A 20054-nucleotide genomic window follows, 5' to 3' on the forward strand; every position below is an offset into this window, starting at 1 on the left:
TATATAGCGCATCTTCTTTGTGTTTTGCAATATCAGCAATTCAGCATAAAAGGCGTAGCAAAGCGAACGTTTGAGAGCGTAGACCAGAAATTCTCTTTGAGTTTTGTATTAGCTGCATTTGGTAAAACGAGATGTTTAAATCTTAACTCTTAAAGCATAAATTGAGAAACTTTATGTTAAATATTTCTTGACCATTTACTAACTGTAAATTTTGTATTCTATTTGAATAAGATGCACTAGTAGAATCAATTGCTGTATGACTGTTACGACTATTATTATTGGATTATTGTTTGTACGGATTATCACTTCAAGCCCTGATTGCTGTCTCGGTGAGTCTGAACTATAATCACCAGCTCTATCTAGAATTGAAGTAGCCTATATCTGCCCACTAAGTTTGTTAAACGACCTTGCGACCTGCAACCTTGTGGCCGACCTTGCGACCTGCAACCTTGTGGCTGAACTTGCGACCTGTAACCCCGTGAACTCGAGATCAGCAACTTGTGATCCTGTGACTTTGTGACCTTCTGACTTCGTGATCGTGCAACCTTTCTGCCATAATAAAATAACAGAACTCAAGACCCTGTTCGGATTCAATTTCCTTGGCTTGTTTCTCTGTCTGTTGTAGGCGCATAACCGTATTAACTGAGCGAGGCATATAATAATCCAATCCACTGTTTGGCGCCAGTGAGAAAGATATTCTTTAACGTAGAATTCGCGTCAAAATTCTATACGGTTTAACAAACTTAGTGTGCAGATACTCGCTTGGTTTTCTATCTTTTCTGCCCTCAAACGCGTTGTATGCTAAGAAGCGGAAAACTCTACAGCAAAATGGCCGCTGAAAATCTTTCTGATGCGGCCAAGCAATTAAGCGATTTCTATTTAGAAATCAACAACTTAATGAAAAGTCCCAATTGTGCAACAACAGTGCGTGCCCGGCTTCGTGACCTAGACAGGTTATTTAGCGCCCTGATGGATCTCTGCACTGACATGCCTGATGACACGCCTTTGCTCGAATCTTCCACTCTTACAAAATATGATTACATTCGAGGTAAAGGCGAGTTCTTGCTCCAAGTCGACAGCTGGCTACAAGAACAGGACGAGCATGAGGGTAGTCAGGCTCACTCTTTGCATCTTCTCAATGTCTCCCACCATTCGAAATCGGGCTCCAGAACTGGAAGCCGCAGAACCACGACAACAAGCTCCAACAGAAGCTCTAAGCAAAGGGCGTTGCAAGCTAAATTAGAACTTGCACGACTAGCGGTGCAGCATAATGAGCAGCGTCGTCTCGAAGAAGAGCGTGAGAGGCAACAAGAAGCACGTGAGAGACAATTAAAACGGGAACAAGAAGCACGTGAGAGACAATTAAAACTGGAACAAGAAGCACGTGAGAGGCAATTAAAACTGGAACAAGAAGAGCGTGAGAGGCAACTCAAGCTGGAGAAAGCGAAATTGAAAGCAGACCGAGCCGCAGCTGAAGACCTTCGCCTTTTAGAAGCAGCTAGGGTCGAAGCAGATGTGTGGGAAGCAAATTCTCAGGAAGGTTCTGTAAGAAGCGTTCGTCACTTGTCAATTCCGCCCCAAGTCTCAAACCCTAAACAAATAATTAATGGTTCACAAATTCATGATAATTTGCGATCAAATGATCAAACTTTAGTTTTATCTCAACAAAATGAACGAAGCTATAATGATAATGTAACTCAGGAAAGAGCCAAAGTCACGTTTTCTACGAGCCCAACGTCACGCCCAAATAACTTCGAAATTAATGACGAATCCCACTTCGGACATCCAAGCTACAGTAGCCGGGATATGAGGTACTCAAACCCCGACATCGATGTTTCTCAATCTCGACGTATTAACCCATATGAACTTCAGGCCGAAGTCAGTGAGCGACTACTTCCCAAGCCTGACATAAGAAAGTTCGAAGGAGACCCGATGGACTTTCGTGCCTTTCAACACCGGTTCGAAACTCATGTTGGCAGTTGGCTTCCCTCAGAAAAGAAGCTGTCATTTCTTTTGCAACATTGCGGCAGGGGTGTTCAGGAACAAATCCAGCACTTTGCAGACTGTCCTGACCGCAGAAATAACTACCAGTTAGCAATAGAAGAACTTCGTCACAGGTATGGTGAGCCACATATTATAGCCCAGGCCTGTGAAGAAGTTCTTACTAACGTACCGAAATTCACGCGGTACGACCCAGAACGTCTCACAAAATTGTCTGTGCTTTTAAATCGCTGCAGTGCTTCCTTATTTCGCACGCCTGATGGCAAGGTGTCTGCCGTCAGCTTAGACAGCGTCAATTTTATCACGATGTTGGTGGAAAAATTGCCACACACCATGCAATTAGATTGGATAAAGAAATCATGTGTGATAATAGAAAACAATGAAGGCAAGAAACCAGCTGGATTTCTTGACTTCGTAGCATTCATAGAAGAGAATACTATGAATGCAAACTCCGTCTACGGTCGAAAGCTACTATCGAGTAATCCACACAAGTCCAGTGTACCACAATCTGGAAAAAATAAGGTATCTTCATTTAGCACTAACTTCGTACAAAACCCAAAACCTCCTTTAACTAAGCCTAACAAACGGCAGGAGGATTGGAAATGTGCATGCTGCTTAGATGCCTTTCATAGTGTGTTTCGATGTAAAAAATTCCGTGCTCTGTCTTATCGACAACGAGTACGCCTTGTCGAAGAAAAAGGCTTATGTAAACAATGCCTAAGCCCAAACCATTTAAGTTCAGCGTGTACTTCAAGGTTTTCGTGCCAGATAGACCGTTGCGGGAGCAGGCAACATAACACTCTCCTACATTCACCTAATCTTTCAGAACAAGGTATGTCAAGACCTGCAATACGGACAAAAGACGATACCTTCCGTCGCAATGACCACCATTGGGATTCTAAAGTTATGAGCGACCAATGGCACCGTACTCCTCGCAGTCGCCATGACAACACATTTGTAAAAGCGCCTAACTTCGCCGTGCGCTCAGAACCGGAAGAGCTAGCTAGCCAAAACTCATACCTGGACATCGTTCCCGTAAAGGTAACTTGTGGCGAAAAAACTGTCGAAACCTATGCGCTGCTAGACTCTGGTTCTGACCGTACGTTCTGCGAAGAAGAATTAATAAAACTTCTGGATACCAAACCAGAGTGTGAGCGTAGTTTTGCTCTCCAGACGCTATCGTCTGAAAGTCCTCAACGTCTGGAAGCCCCCATCGTCTCCTTTATAGTGTCATCTTTAGATGAAGAACAAGACTTCGAGCTACAAGAAGTCGTAGTAGTCAACAAAATCCCTGTTGATCCGCAACTGAGCCCAAAGCCGAAAACGCTGCAAGCATATCAATATCTGCAAGTGGTCACAGCGGTAAACCATAATCTCTTCTTGGGAAAATTTTAACATAAAGTTCCCTAATCCGTTCGTCTGTATATAATGACCGAAGAAACACACACTTGAACTTCTTTTCAAACAGTGTATTCCTGTAAAATTAGCCCGAGGCTACCGAAAACGAGGGGGTGCAACGCCTACACCACTTAAACTGTCACTACACAACAGATTACTTGGATAAAAGACGGAACCTTTGTCCAGCTAGCAAGCACTAAGCCAACAGTTAAATGTGCGGCCAACTTTCAAACAATCATTTTACGAATGACCAGAATAGATAGCAATATCTCAAATTCACGTATGCAGTACTGTGACGCAATAATGAAAGACAATTATGAAGTCATTCCAACAGGTGTTTAAAGTTGATGTAATATTTCCTGTTTAAACAGGCCCAAACAGGCCCAAACAGGTTTGACACAATTCTTATGAACGCTGGTGCAATTTTGGCTCATGTTTTAGGAATTTCCATGACGTAATATTCAGTAGACTTGAACGGTTTTTATATGACGTTTGATTTGGTGAAAATTGTCGGGAACATAGCGGCCCCTAGTTATGACAGTCTGACATGGCATAACTAAAAAGAAATGACGACAATTGTGAGCCAATGAATAAAAACACACGATACACAAATTGTTTGAATCACTCACGTTTAAGTTAATACGTAAATACAAAGGGCATGCAAAGAATGAACAACAATAAGAATAAACACGACGATACATGAAATTGGTACCATAGGTACACGCTAAAATGACGCTATATACAATAGTTGCGATAATAACCGACTGTTCCGGGCTCAGACAAGGGTCGGCCACCGCAGACAAAACCAGGCTCAAACCCTAACACTTAGGTGTTCTTTACGGGGGCGAGGCACGAAATATCCCTCAACACGTAGTCTACTTTTACTTTCCCCGTACTCTCATCATAGTTGCAGACGGCAACTTTGGCTCTACGAACCACAGGCTTCCCTTTCCTAATTTGTGGAACTACCTCATGCACCCTCCCAAGTTGATACTTCCCACGTTTACCAATGTCTTGGAGAGAACCTACCACTACAAGTTGACCAGGCTCCAAATTCTCGGCCATTTTTAGCCATTTTTTCCGGCCCTGAAGACCTGGCAAGTAAAAATCGATCCATTTACTCCAAAACTGCTGAGAAAGTGACAAATTGAACCGATAATCCCTTCTTAATTGGTCACGATCATGTGGTTGCCCAACAGCACAGTATGGGTCTAAGTATGGGGTCAAAAGTGAGGCAGGGGTGATGACAGTAAAATCCCTAGGGTCGTCACTCAAAGGTACCAAAGGGCGTTCGTTCACGATCCGAACGGCACTGCCTGTGTACGTAAGCAGTTCAATAAAATTGGGCTTACGAATTGAAGAGTCCAAAATGTGAAAAAATGCAATTTTAAATTGTTTAACCATTGCCTCCCAGGCGCCACCTTGCGCCGGAGCATACGGAGGTATAAATTCCCAGTTTATCTCCCTCTGTCTCAGGGCGTTGTGAAATTCAGCTGATTCTATCAACTCGGGTAACTTCTTAGATGCTGCCTGAAAGGTACTTCCATTATCGGAATAGATAGCATTAACCTGCCCACGTAAATCTGTAAACCTTGTAAAGGCAAGTAAAAAATCATTCAGCGACAATGACGTAACCAGCTCAACATGAATAGCGCGAGATGCCATACATGTGAATAAGAGTCCCCAAGCTTTTTTGTGACTCCTACCTTCAACAAAGGTCAATGGTCCAAGATAGTCTAAGCCGCAATCAAAAAAGGGTTTCCTATGGGCAGTTGTGCGAGACAAAGGTAAATCAGACATGAGCTGCCTTATAGGCCGAGCTTTCTCAATCGCACATACACCACAATCATTAAGATACCTCTTCACGGAAGCATTACCATTAGCGATCCAAAACTTCTGTCGCGTAGACAACAAAGTGTGCTGTACTCCACAGTGCGCATTTCGATTATGATGCGACAGTACAACAAGCCTAGTGAAGGGGTGTTTCGAAGGCAAAACAATCGGATGCTTTGCTTCTAGAGAAATCTCGGGAGAATTACTTAAGCGCCCTTCAATGCGGATTACACCAGCATCATCTACACAAGGTCTGTACTTTTTAAGTGAACGCAATTCCTTCAAGCGTTCCTTCTCACGTTGCGAAGCGCCAACACTACCCCGCTTTATCACTTCCTCAAGTGCATCCGGCGATCGTTTGGTCATTAAATGTAACACATCGCCATACACGCTTTTCTGAACAAACTTCACAGTTAAGTCTAAGGCTCTATCAAGATAAGAGGCGTCCAGTTTTGGCTTCATAAAGCTACGCTTTTTCGTTTTACAGCACAAAAATTCAACAAAAGCAACCAAATAAGCAATTCTCTTTTTCATAACATACAAAGAAGGTGCGGCCTCGATCAATCTGTGAAGGCCACCCTGTCCAACGTCAAGCGACCCCTCTTCGTCACGAAGATATAGGCTATGGACAGGTACTGGAGTGGGGTTTTCTACAGATGGAATTTCTTCACACTGATAGAGAAGACTAGAACCATTTAACCACAACTCTCGAAACTCTTTCTTTGTAATAAGATTTGGCCTTGTGCCAACATCAGCTGGGTTCATATCGGTAGGGCAAAAACGCCAATCCTGGGCTCCAGACAACAATAAAATATGCTCAACTCGACGCGTAATAAACTTATTCAAACGTAAATCAGGGTTCTTAACCCACTGCAACACAGTCCGAGAATCACACCAAAAATACTTACTGCAGTCGGGCATCTTCAATGCCTCGTAGGCCTGCTTCACGAGTCTTGCTGTATTCAAAGCGGCAACAAGCTCTTTCCTAGCTATCGGCCAAGAAAACTGATTTTTTACAACAATGGTAGATTTACCCAGAACGAAAGACACACTCGGAACTCCGTTAACCAGTCTACGTAAGTAAACAACAGAAGAGAAAGCTTGATTCGAAGCATCACTAAACCCATGCAATTGATATGAGACAATATCATCCGGACTGCACACACCAGAGTTTGCAAAATACCATCTCGGTAACGAAAAATCTTTAAGCAGGTCCAAAGAGCGAAGCCACGACTCCCACTCTTTAACAAAGCTATCAGGGACCTCGGTGTCCCAATCAAACTTGTCTATCGCCAATTGCTGAAGTATAAGGCGTGCTTTTAGAAAAAATGGCGCTCCAAAGCCTAGCGGATCAAAATTTTGTCCAAGCTGACTGAGCATACTTCGGCGCGTGTGTTTAGCTAAGGGCTTTAAGGAACATGCGATACGCATCTCGTCAGACTCGGTTTGCCACACACAACCCAATGTCTTCGCTGATGGCAAAGTCATATTTTCAGTCTGAAAGTCAATGTCACGAATCAAAGGTGAAAGCATCTCATTATCCAAATTTGACAAGACAATCATAGCCTCCTTGTTAGCACTCCACTTAACAAGTTTAAACCCACGGCTATCAAACAAAGCAATTGATTCATGAGTGATTTGCTGAGCTTCCTCTAAGCTATCAGCCGAAAATATAAAATCATCCATGTACATATTATTTGCAATATTGCAGAGAGTCAATTCACCAGCACTGCTGGGATTCTGCTCGATCATTTTCTTTATAGCCAAGCAAGCGATATACGGGCTACTCTTTATTCCCCAAGGGTGTACACAAAAACGAAATGGTACCATCCTACCATTTTCAAGGTCATCATCTTCAAACCACAATATACGAAACAAATCCCTTTGCGACTCAGGTAACATTATTTGAAAGAAGCATTTAGTCACATCAGCCATGAAACCAAATCTACCAAGCCGAAATCTAGCCAAGACATCTACCAGAGGGTTTAACAAGTCAGGACCCGAAAACATTACATCATCAACACAAGTTCCTCGAAATTCAGACTTGCCATCGTAAACAATGCGCTTTTTTAATTGTGACGTCACAAAGTATGGTAAATACCATTCAAATCCCTTGACATTTCCTGCTTCACCCGCGCGCTCAATATAGCCATTAGATTTAAGATCTTTCATGGTGTCAGTAAGGAAATCACGAAGTTCAGGTTGTTTTAAAGCTTTCTTTCTTAAAGCAGCAGCTCTATCTGACGCCAACACAAAATTGTTAGGTAGATCAATATCTTCCTTCAACGGAACAGGTATCTCAAATCGACCATCTTTCAACTCAATATTCGGTTCGACAAGTTCTCTAGCCAAAATATCATTGCGAGACAATTCACAGGTTTCATTTTGCAAAGTCAAATCCTGAATGACTTTATTCAGGTCTGTTATTTCCATATCGCGAGACTCAATTTTACGCTGAAAGCCAGAGATGACATCCGACTCTGAAGACGTCTGCACTCTGCACACTTTAGCAACGCTTTCAACTAAGGGTGACTTACCACCACAAGCCAACCAACCGAGAGGAGTGAGCAAAGCATGCGGTTCACTACGATTGTCACCAACACGCTCTTCTTTTGCACACATCAAATAAGCGTTGTCGTTGCCAATCAGTACATCTACAGTACTACAATCATTCAAATGAAACATATTCACGTCATGAAAATGACGGAAACCACTTAAATCTTGTTTATGGGGTAAAGTTTTAACATCGTCAGCCCAAGCTGGGTTAACCACCGAGGTTATATCACAAAACAGTTCATCAGTCTCTAACGACTGGATGTTGAGTTTAACAAGGTCAGCACAAGTAGGTTTCTGACCAGCCAGAGTATCCATTTTAAACGACGCTTTATCATACGGTTTAAGACCAAGTTCGCACACCAAGTCACTCGAAACAAAGGTCAACTGCGAACCAGGATCATGCTGACAATACACCAACTTCGATTTGCCAGTCATTGGATTCAAAACACGAGCAGCAGTAACGCGGTTAAAGGCTGCTTTAACATTTCCAATCTTAACATTACGCACAGGAACTCTGGCACCAGCCTCATCTTTACCGACCAAATCCAGAGAATCACGTGACGTCACATAAAAATCATGCAGAAGAAAATAGTGTTTCCTATCGTTGGTGGGTCCACACTTACGACAGTTATTTGCATGATTACAGTCTCTAACCATATGCTGGCGCAAACAATTCAAGCATTTGCCAGCTTTCACAATGACATCTCTCCGATCTTTAGGTGTCAAGCGCAAAAATTCTTTACAATTAGACAAAAAATGATATTCAACTTGACCACGTGACGAACAACAAAAACATGCCGGTAGGTCTTTACGTCTAGCCTCACCACCGCGCGGTGCGCCAACAGCAGTCGAGTACTGCGAACTTCCTGACATGACAATATCATGGGGTTTTACAGACGTCTGCCTAACCGGACATGAAGGCAATTTTCCTTTGCCAAACTTTTTAAAATGCTGCGACTCACCAGAATCGCCCATTAGCATAATGCTAAAATCAGTCGACTTGCGCGTTTCCTCCCGTACTACAAATTCAAACAAACTCTGAAAAGTAGGTTCCTCAGTGCTACCATACTGATCACCTAAAAAGTCAAGATAACGCTGCTTAGCGTCAAACGGGAGTCGCTTAGCCAAATCCAAAACAAAACGTCCTTCTAATTTATCACGCTGACCATAAGCTTTCGCGTAAAGCAAACACTGCGACAATTCATCTTTAAACTCTTTCAAATCACTGGAAGAGATCGAAGTCAATTTGCTACCATAGCGATACTTTCTAATTTCTGGTTCTGCAAAAAGACCTCCACGAACTCCAAAACGTTGGGACAAGCGAGCTAACGACATTTCTATCCTGTCTTCCTCTGACAAGCCAGGAGTGTCAGAAACCAAATTAGCAATCGTTTGTGCAGCTGTTCTAACACAAGCTGCTTGCAACAAAGTCAAACGAGTTCCCTTAAAGGGCGAAGCTGCCATCAAGGCCATAACACGATTTTTAAAGAAGACAAATGGCATATTATTACCATCGTAACCAATCAAGGCCGCCTTATCGAAGAACGTCCTACTATTTTGGTATTCAAAAAAGCAATCCTGCTGTTGAGAACTCGATTTAGCGGGAGAAGACAAGCTACAGTATATCCCTTAAGGGGCTGAGTGGGCTCAGTCACATGCACAGCCCGATCACGATCCTCACACACGTTAAAATCAGGAGACACGATACGCCTCTCACAACCATCCAAATTACGTGTAGCTGGGCGATCAAAAACTAGCGGCGCAGAAAACTGTGAAGGGGGCAAAGCATTACTGCTAATGGCGGCCCCGTGACCTGTACGCTCTGGGGGAGGAGTTCGGTTGTAATTTGCAGACCTTGGCTCTACAGCCTTCGGAAGACCCTTAGCCGTGGCCCCGAGACCTCCTGAAACAGCTGGAAAACATGTGGATTGTACAGGTCCACTTACAGATTGAACAGGCGTGTGGAAAAGGTTAGGTAAATTAAACTGTGATTGATGTTCACTTCTGGAATGCCTAGAAGAGCCCTTCCTAGAGCTACGCCGGGAGCCCAACTCAGAACGATATTCAGCTAAAACTACCTCTTTACGTTGTTCGGCCCTCAACTGAGCGTCTTTGAGTGCGAACTCAGCAGCTCTAGCTTCGGCTCTCGCGGCGGCCTCAGCAGCTCTCGCTTCGGCCTCAGCAGCTCTCGCGTCGGCCTCAGCTCTCGCGGCAGCCTCAGCTCGTATGGCCTCAGCTCTTGCGATGGCCTCAGCAGCTCTTGCTTCGGCCTCAGCTTGGATCTGGAGCTCCTCTCGTCTTAACTGTAGGTTAATTTGTGCAACTATTCGTGACGAGCTCTCAGACATTCTAGTGCTTACATTTGAGGCGCTATCCTCAGGATGTATGTCAGCATCCAACCTACTGTATCTGAGAACTCACTTTCTTTTTGTTCGAAGTTATTTTTTAACGAGTTAATTTCGGGATCTACCCTATCACGAAGTTCTGCCAAGATTGCAGAGTTAAAAATTTTACTCAAGAGAGCATGGAAATGCCGTAATTCCTCTTCTAAAGTAGATAACTTAGATCTAAAAATTAACAGTTCCTGCTTATCACTCAAAGAACCTAGGGCTACAGAAAGTTTCCCAATTTGAGTCAAAATATCCCTTCTAAGATGCCGGGCTTCTCGAACTGATTTAGCCTCATCGTTAATGGGCCTCTCCCCAGAATGGCCTGCCCGACCGCAAAGAACATCATCAGGCTTAAACTCAGTCGAGTCGACGGCGGTCGAGTCCCTGTCACCACCGAGTGTAGACATATTAAATGTTAGGGCTAAATTTAACAATTAAAAAATTAAGTTACACAAACACACAAAATTACAGTAGTTATAAAAAACTTAACTGCAAAGACCGTAAAAAATACAAAAAAGAATTTAAATGCACGATACCGTAGCTGTACGAGTATGTGAAGTCCAAACGTCCACAAAACTTGCTTGGATTCTTCCACTTGAATCTTCAAGCACAGATGGATTGCCTTTAATCTTCTTTCTTGCCAATAAATGTCAAAGTTATTTTTCTTCTGTACCAAACTGAGAAGAAATGTCTTTACTTTTTAGCTTAAAGTTCTTCAGTTGCCTACCGAGAAGAAATGTCTTTAATTTTCTTTGCTTCTTTAGACTACCCACCAACAAGATCTTCTTTTATTATTTCTTTGCTTCTAAGTGCTTCTTAGCCTACCAACTACAAACTTCGTCTTTTATTTTTTTATGTGCTTCAAATGCTTCTTGGCCTACCAGCTAACAAAAACGTCTTTTATTTTTTATGGTCACAGCGGTAAACCATAATCTCTTCTTGGGAAAATTTTAACATAAAGTTCCCTAATCCGTTCGTCTGTATATAATGACCGAAGAAACACACACTTGAACTTCTTTTCAAACAGTGTATTCCTGTAAAATTAGCCCGAGGCTACCGAAAACGAGGGGGTGCAACGCCTACACCACTTAAACTGTCACTACACAACAGATTACTTGGATAAAAGACGGAACCTTTGTCCAGCTAGCAAGCACTAAGCCAACAGTTAAATGTGCGGCCAACTTTCAAACAATCATTTTACGAATGACCAGAATAGATAGCAATATCTCAAATTCACGTATGCAGTACTGTGACGCAATAATGAAAGACAATTATGAAGTCATTCCAACAGGTGTTTAAAGTTGATGTAATATTTCCTGTTTAAACAGGCCCAAACAGGCCCAAACAGGTTTGACACAATTCTTATGAACGCTGGTGCAATTTTGGCTCATGTTTTAGGAATTTCCATGACGTAATATTCAGTAGACTTGAACGGTTTTTATATGACGTTTGATTTGGTGAAAATTGTCGGGAACAGCAAGGTATTGATTTGCCTGCAGTCGAAAATTGCTCAGTAATGTTATTGATTGCCAATAACTATGCAGTTACCCATCGATGTCTGGAAAGCAGATTTTCGCCACGTCCGAACGAAAGTCCAGATGCCATCCGCACTCCACTAGGTTGGCTTCTCCGTGGCTCACACTTCAAAGATGCCCCTTGTCCAAAGGAAAATAGCACAAGCCTTCTTGTTAGAGGCGCTAAGTGGCCCGTAGACACCGAAGACATCCAGGACTTAATCATAACCGACGAAGGAGAAACAATTTCACCTTCAGTAGACACAGACTTATTCGACATGGAAAGCCTTATGAAATTCTTGCAATCTCATAGAGAACTACAAGAATTTGGTTTTAAATTTTCTCGTGAGGACCCAATTGCCTACGACATGATGTGCAGACGGTTAACCCGCTCTGATGGTCACTATCAGCTGCCACTTTTATGGCGCAATGACTGTGCTAAGCTTCCTGACAGCCGCGAGATGGCGCAAAAGCGCCTGAAAAGCTTAAAGAAACGTCTGCTTGCAGACAATTCTCTTTTAGAAAAATACATTGATCAAATGGAGTCAAATCTAAAGAAGGGCTACACTGAAGAAATACCAGAAGACGACATCGACAACACTAATCGGAAATGGTATATACCGCATCACCCAGTTATCAACCCAAAAAAGCCAGACAAGGTACGTGTCGTGTTTGACTGCGCTGCTACCTCTCACAATCGATGTTTAAACGATTACCTCATGTCTGGTCCCGACCTAAACAATTCTTTGGTCGGTGTATTAATGCGATTTCGCAAGGGCCGAATTGCAATAGTCTCTGACATTGAAGCAATGTTTCACCAAGTAAAAGTTTCACCATGTGACCGCGATGCATTGCGTTTTTATTGGTGGAAGGGCGGCGATCTAACGCGTGAACCCACCGTGTACAGAACAAAGGTACACTTGTTTGGAGCAAAATGCTCTCCTTCTGTAGCAACATTCTGCTTGCGTGAAACCGCTCGAGAGCATGGAAAGTTGTTCGACCCTCATGTCGCTCAAACCTTACTGACGTCATTCTACGTCGATGATGCGCTGCTAACAGCTGAAAACGATGAAAGTGCATGTAAGCTCGTAAAAGACTTACGAGCAATCCTTGGCATGTCTGGGTTCAAACTAACAAAATGGCTATCCACCAGCGATAAGGTAATGAATTCTATCCCTGATGAAGAAAAGTCCAAATCGATAAAGAACCAGCTGCCTGGAGAAGGGCCAAAGCAACGCGTCCTGGGCATGGAATGGGACGTACAAACCGACGAATTTCGATTCAACGTAGAGCCGTCTACAAAACCGTTGACTAAAAGGCAAGTGCTATCAGTTACAAATGCATTGTTTGATCCATTGGGATTAGTAGCCCCAGTAGTTCTTGAAGCTAGACTCATATACAGTGAACTTTGTCTAGCAAAGGTAGGGTGGGACGACCCTGCTGAGCCAAACACTCTAAAAAGGTGGAGATCATGGGAAAACACTTTAGAACGTCTAAAAGAGATTCGTGTACCTCGCTGCTACAAGCTGAAGTCCACCACTGCGACCCCAGAAGTTCAACTCCACTTCTTCTCCGACGCTTCAACATTAGCTAGGGGTTCCGTGTGCTATCTACGTTCAATATTACCTGATTCAACCGTTCTTTGCAGTCTTGTTACAGGAAAATCCCTTCTACCCGGTGCTGGAAGACACACGATCCCGCGCCTAGAACTAGAAGCTGCTTTGGACACCGTCAACCTGGCTCGGACCGTTAAACAAGAGCTCGAGCTAAGTGATTGTCCATGCATTTTTTGGACAGATTCCATGATTGTCCTGCAAAGCTTGTACGCTGATACGAAACGTTTTCCAACCTTCACTCGCAATCGCCTACAGAAAATTCTAGGTCATACCAAAGTGTACGACTGGCATCACGTACCAACGGCCCTTAACCCAGCAGATCAGGCATCTCGAGGCATGACGGCTGAAGCCCTACTGGAATCTGGTCATTGGCTAAATGGGCCAGACTTTTTAAAGAAGCCGCCAACCGAATGGCCTCAACAATCCGTTAAGCCACCACAACACGACGATATCTACACCAAGTTTCAACCTGAACGGCGCCAGAAGGTAACTTCGTTCACTATTGGTACAAATAACAAATCTTCAACAGGAACTGATGTACTCATCTCCCACTTTTCGTCACTGCATCACCTAAAGCTTGCTACAGCATGGTTACTACGAGTCAAGGCTTACCTGCTTGCTCGAATACGTGGCGACGAAATCACTTCAAACCTCACCCAAAATCCGATCCAAGTGTCTGAACTCCAGTTTGCTGAAAATGAGTTAGTGCGTTACGAACAACGCCAAGCCTTTCCGGCATGGTTCTCGTCACTGCCAAAAGGACAACGACCAAAACAAACAAAGACTCAACTCGCGCCGATGGAGAAGTTAAACCCAATCCTGGACGGTAACACTCTTCGAGTCGAAGGTAGACTTGACAAGGCAAACTTACCTTACGAATCGAAACATCCAGCCATTCTTGCTCCGGGTCGACACCTAACGGATTTGATCATTGACTATTTCCACGCTGACAAGGCGAAGCACTTTGGTGCATCTCACACAATCAACCTGCTGGCTCATAAATATTGGATTCTGAATGGAAAAGTTGCTGTTCGAAAAATACTGAACGGGTGTTTACGCTGTCGACGTAGAACCGCAAAGCCAGGAGTGCAATTTATGGCTGAACTTCCAGAAGCACGACTTCAAATTTCAGAGCCTCCATTTCGCAACAGTACTGGCGTTGACTACTTTGGACCAATAATCGTCCGCCAAAGGAGAAGTGACGTGAAAAGATATGGCTGCCTGTTTACTTGCTTAACTACTAGAGCCATACATCTAAAGTTGGCGCCAGATTTAACTACCAACTCATTCATGAACGCTTTGCGACGATTCATTGCTCGCCGTGGACCAATTACCAAGATCTTTTCCGACAACGGAAGTAACTTCGTCGGTTGCCACAGAACGCTGAAAAGAGAACTTCAAAATTGGAACAAAAAACAAATTCACGATTATCTTCGACAGGAAGGAGTCGAATGGGAATTTAACCCACCCCTAGCAAGCCATATGGGGGGTGGATGGGAAAGAATGATAAGGACCGTCCGACAAGTACTTCTAAATATTTTACCAAAGCGCCCATTAGATGATGACACTCTTCACACTCTCTTGCTTGAAGTTGAGGACATTGTAAACTCCAGGCCACTAACTGAAGTTAAACTCGGCGCAGATGAAGATCTACCCCTGACACCTAATCACTTGTTAAAATTAAATACCAACCCCAGTTTGCCCCCGCTATATTCAACCGAAAAGGACTGCTTGCATAGTGACCGATATCGGGCTGTGCAGTATCTCGCCGACTGTTTCTGGAGAAGATGGGTACAGGAATACCCCCGATCGATAATTTCTCGACCAAAATGGCGTTCCAGGAATGCCAACATTAAAACGGGAGACATTGTATTGCTCAGTGACACTTTAACACCGCGACAAAAATGGCCGCTCGGTAGGATTACAGAGACATTTCCCGATAAATTCGGAAATGTGAGAGTGGTCATGGTCAAAACTTCGACAGGAACACTCAAACGTCCAATCACCAAACTTTGCGTCATTGTTCCGTTTGAAGGTGAGGACGAGAACGCCGTCTAGATCAAGATGATGAGATGCAAAGGACGATAGATGAACTGCGGAGTTTCAGAACTTTTTCTTGATGTATTTTAACTATTATTGTAACTAACTGTATGTGCTTATTGTAATATGTATATTGTATACTGTAGCCTAATGCCAAGCAATCCGAAGTCCAGCATTTTACTAATGGATTGATAAAATTTACTTTTCATGAGAAGAAGGCCTATATGCCCTTCTTCGGGCCGGGAGTGTGTTAATTTTATAATCGACTTGAATAACATGTCAAGTAGCAGCCACTCTATTCTTTGTTGTTTTAAGAAAACCTCTGAAACGTCAATCGTGTTTTCGTGTTGATAGAATTATTACGTTACTTTTACAGACATAAAGCTTGTGTTTACTTAAATCCATATATCTCTCTCCACGGAGTTAGTTGTCTATCGAATTGTACAAAAACAATTTACATTTTTAGCAATTCCTTATTCTTCCCGAAAAAACAAGTTAAATAATTGCTGTCAGTTTCTAGACAAGAGACTGGGCTTGCAGGGATTGTGACTCATGAAACGGCACCAGAATATCTGTAGTGTGTTGTTTTAAAATGCTATTTTTAACTTCTATTGCTCTAAAAAACAATTTATGTCATCTTGTGGGCTGAGAATTAATCGTTGTTTTTCATCATCCATTTAAACGTTGGCATAGCACGGCCAACGGTAATTCAACGTCTAAATGTCGTTGTCTGTATGTGAATTGTAAATACTTGGTGTAGCACAACATTTCTTCGAAGCTTTCGCCGCATCTTGAAAGATGTTGTATGAACGTCAGCGAACGATTGTTATCCGCTTGCTTTCTTCAACCAAGGCATATTACTGAAGCTATTTTTTCTTATCGTTGTCTTTATATAGCGCATCTTCTTTGTGTTTTGCAATATCAGCAATTCAGCATAAAAGGCGTAGCAAAGCGAACGTTTGAGAGCGTAGACCAGAAATTCTCTTTGAGTTTTGTATTAGCTGCATTTGGTAAAACGAGATGTTTAAATCTTAACTCTTAAAGCATAAATTGAGAAACTTTATGTTAAATATTTCTTGACCATTTACTAACTGTAAATTTTGTATTCTATTTGAATAAGATGCACTAGTAGAATCAATTGCTGTATGACTGTTACGACTATTATTATTGGATTATTGTTTGTACGGATTATCACTTCAAGCCCTGATTGCTGTCTCGGTGAGTCTGAACTATAATCACCAGCTCTATCTAGAATTGAAGTAGCCTATATCTGCCCACTAAGTTTGTTAAACGACCTTGCGACCTGCAACCTTGTGGCCGACCTTGCGACCTGCAACCTTGTGGCTGAACTTGCGACCTGTAACCCCGTGAACTCGAGATCAGCAACTTGTGATCCTGTGACTTTGTGACCTTCTGACTTCGTGATCGTGCAACCTTTCTGCCATAATAAAATAACAGAACTCAAGACCCTGTTCGGATTCAATTTCCTTGGCTTGTTTCTCTGTCTGTTGTAGGCGCATAACCGTATTAACTGAGCGAGGCATATAATAATCCAATCCACTGTTTGGCGCCAGTGAGAAAGATATTCTTTAACGTAGAATTCGCGTCAAAATTCTATAAAAATTGCTATATAAAAAGCTACAAAATTTCATGAATTAAGAAAAACTATAAAATTAGTATCTTTTACCTATCAAACTAAGTACAGCCTCTTATTTGCACAAGAAATGTGCCGCAAAATTTTCATTTGGCACACCCGTATTGATGTATTGAATTGCATGGTGATCAAATTGTAGTACGAAATGCATTTAACCAACTGCATCATGCCAATTTGGGCAGCGACCACAATATGTCTCTAATACTTTTGTGAAACTGCCCAAATCAAAACGCAGAATTTGCTATATAGCTAATTTTATTAATTTTCACAAATGCATCGTGTTGATTTGGGCAGCTGAAAACATGAAATTAGGCTATTTGATGAAACTGATTAGTCTGTTTATGCAACTGGCCAAATTAGCGTGAGGCAGTTTCCCCAAAATGAACAAATTCATTAATTTTTCCCATTTACATAACTGTATCGTTTAGATTTGGGCAACAAAAAATATAAAATTATCTGATTATATAGTCTATTTATAAAACTGCCCAAATTGGCTTGATGCAGTTGCCTCGGCATCAAAATTTACAAAGTGTTTAATTTTTTTCATAATATCCATAAATACATCATCTTGATTTGGGCAACTACAAAATATGAATTTATATAAATCTGGTGAAATGCCTACTTTTATAAAACAATTCGGGTGGAGAGGTCACAGTACTTTTTCAACCATAAACGGACATAGCTAAGCAACACCACAACATTTAACAAAAACTGTTATACCTGTTAAAAGTAATGTTAAGGTGTTGCTTAGCTTTGTTTATTTACTTTTATAATAGGTTCTGCTACTATTCGGCGAGTTCCCTATTCGGCAAGAGCCTTTTTCGGCGAGTTGCCTATTCGGCGATTTTTTGAAAATCCAACGACGCCTTCTGCAAATCCGATGATTGAATATTATTCAATACTCAGACATTGAATCAATGTAAATACGTACTGTTAGGCTAATTGGGTTCTTTGAATCCTACGTCACCGTCTGTATGCAAACGTAGAATATATTATAGTTATTTTTGTCATCAAATTGCCTAGCCTAACTATGTTTTTAAAAGTAGTGCTGCCAGACCTTTTCATTTTTGTTATAAAATTGATATCATCAAAACTACTTTAATTGATGGAACAAAGTTTATTTGAACAGAAGTAGTATGTCTGTGTTTTATTACATTTAATTATAATTTATCTATTGTTATGCAGTTTTTTCTGAATCTGCGGTCACCCTGAGCCGGTTTCCTGCAATGTTTATTTTTCTGAGTCGTTTATGACATCACAACTAAATATTTAAGTGGCGTGTTTATTATTTGTGGTGTGTAAAACAATATTTGTTACTCCTACTTACCATGCCAAAGTGCAAAAATATCGAGCAATGCACAAGCAAGGTATCTTCAAAGATGAATTCAATTGTTGTATCTTGATTAGCCTACTTTGGTAAGAAATTCTAGCTAGCCGGTGATCAGTGGCGTAGCCAGGGGGGTGGGGGGTGGGTATTGCAAAGAGCGAGTTTTGCCAAAACCAAACATTCAAATATCTCAGCCAGGAATTAGCAACAAGAAAACATAGAGACTTGTAGCTTTATTTCCGAAAAATGTCGAAGAAAACATGATCTTATCCTTTTGCTATGCCACCGGACAGCACCATTTTACAGGAATATTCATAACCACATTTTTGTTAAAAATACTCTCAAAATGTACCAAATTCAAAGTAATTTTTCAAAATTTTCTGGGGGAGGCCCCACAGACCCCCCACTGCTGGGTGTCGCCATAAGCGAAACACGCCATCAACACCCTCTCTTTCAAAATTACTGGCTACGCCACTGCTGGTGATCTTGTTATGTTAGTTTTTCACTGTTATCATGCACCGCATACATTATATTTGGGCAATTTCTATAAAAGCGTGCACATTTGGGAAAATTTACGTTCTGCCCCCCCAAAATGATTTGGTCTCGTGCGGCTATGCCCGTAAGACTTTTAATCTTTGTGCACAATGGCGTATTTAGGGGAGAGGATAAGGGGCGATGGCCTCCCCCTAATGATCAGATAAAATTTTGTTTTCAAAAAAAAAAAAAAATTTTGCAAAGAAAAAAGTTGTAGGCTAGCGCAAGACATAATTGCTTGAATGATTCACCCTAGCGCGGGGGGTATACTTTTTGCAATGTAATTTTTCAAAAATATATTGAGTTTCCAAATCAAGTTCTAGTTTAATCTTGATTACAGTAAGTTAAAAATATTTAATTAAGCAAGCAATCACTAGTATACACTGCATATAGAGTGGCGGCTCGTCTAATGGTGCTGTGGTGCTGCAGCACCACAAAATTTTCTAAATAATATTCTTCTAGGTTACTAAGCCTCTTTCTAAGCTCCTATAAGGACCTACACATACGTTGAATTCTGCAATGATGAATGTTAGAAGCTGCGCAACTGTGTTGCAAGACCTAAGGGGCGATAATAGGCTTTTTCACCAACGTTTTAGAAAAGGCTTGCTCAGTTTTTGGCGAAGAAATCCGAATGCCCCGGAGAGAATCTTAACCACAACATCGACCTAAAATTCCAGCTGAAACTGCGGAGGTCTATTTCAAACGAACAGTTTTTCTTCCTTTTCTAGACAATTGCAAGGCACAAATTCACAAGAGATTCAATGAGCACTGCTCGCTAGTTTTTAAAGTCAGCACATTTCTGCCCTAATTGATTCATGAAGATATGGACTGCCTGATCGACGAGATTTTCGACTTCTACCATGAAATGCTGGATGTTGAACCAAGCAATTAGGCCTACTTTGCAGCTACTGTTGAATTGCAAAGATGGAGAGCGAATTGGCTTGCAGTTTCTGCGGATAAACGACCTGCGACTCTTGTGGATGATTGTCAACTTCCTGAACAACTCCGCACTTATCCGATCAACCATAAATTAGGCTACTTCGAATCTTTGCTACGCTTCCAGTTACAACTGCCTCCAATGAGCGATGTTTCAGTTCACTAATTTGAAAAATCAGGCTACCTGAAAAATTATTACCGCACGACCATGACCGAGCCACGTTTGGATGGTCTAGCTCAGATGTATTTAAGCAA

General features: G+C 42.0%; 1 protein-coding gene across 1 annotated transcript; it reads left to right on the top strand.

Annotated features, from left to right (window-relative positions):
• The first annotated feature begins 828 nt into the window (after positions 1–828).
• Positions 829–15366, top strand: LOC145780203 (uncharacterized). The gene is made up of 2 exons (XM_082591908.1): positions 829–3363; positions 11656–15366. Exons 1-2 carry the CDS (start codon positions 829–831, stop codon positions 15364–15366), a joined length of 6246 nt encoding a protein of 2081 aa, XP_082448034.1.
• The last annotated feature ends 4688 nt before the right edge of the window (positions 15367–20054 follow it).

This window comes from Aplidium turbinatum, chromosome 11 (genome assembly GCF_918807975.1).
Source record: "Aplidium turbinatum chromosome 11, kaAplTurb1.1, whole genome shotgun sequence".
Classification (NCBI taxonomy): Eukaryota; Metazoa; Chordata; class Ascidiacea; order Aplousobranchia; family Polyclinidae; genus Aplidium; species Aplidium turbinatum.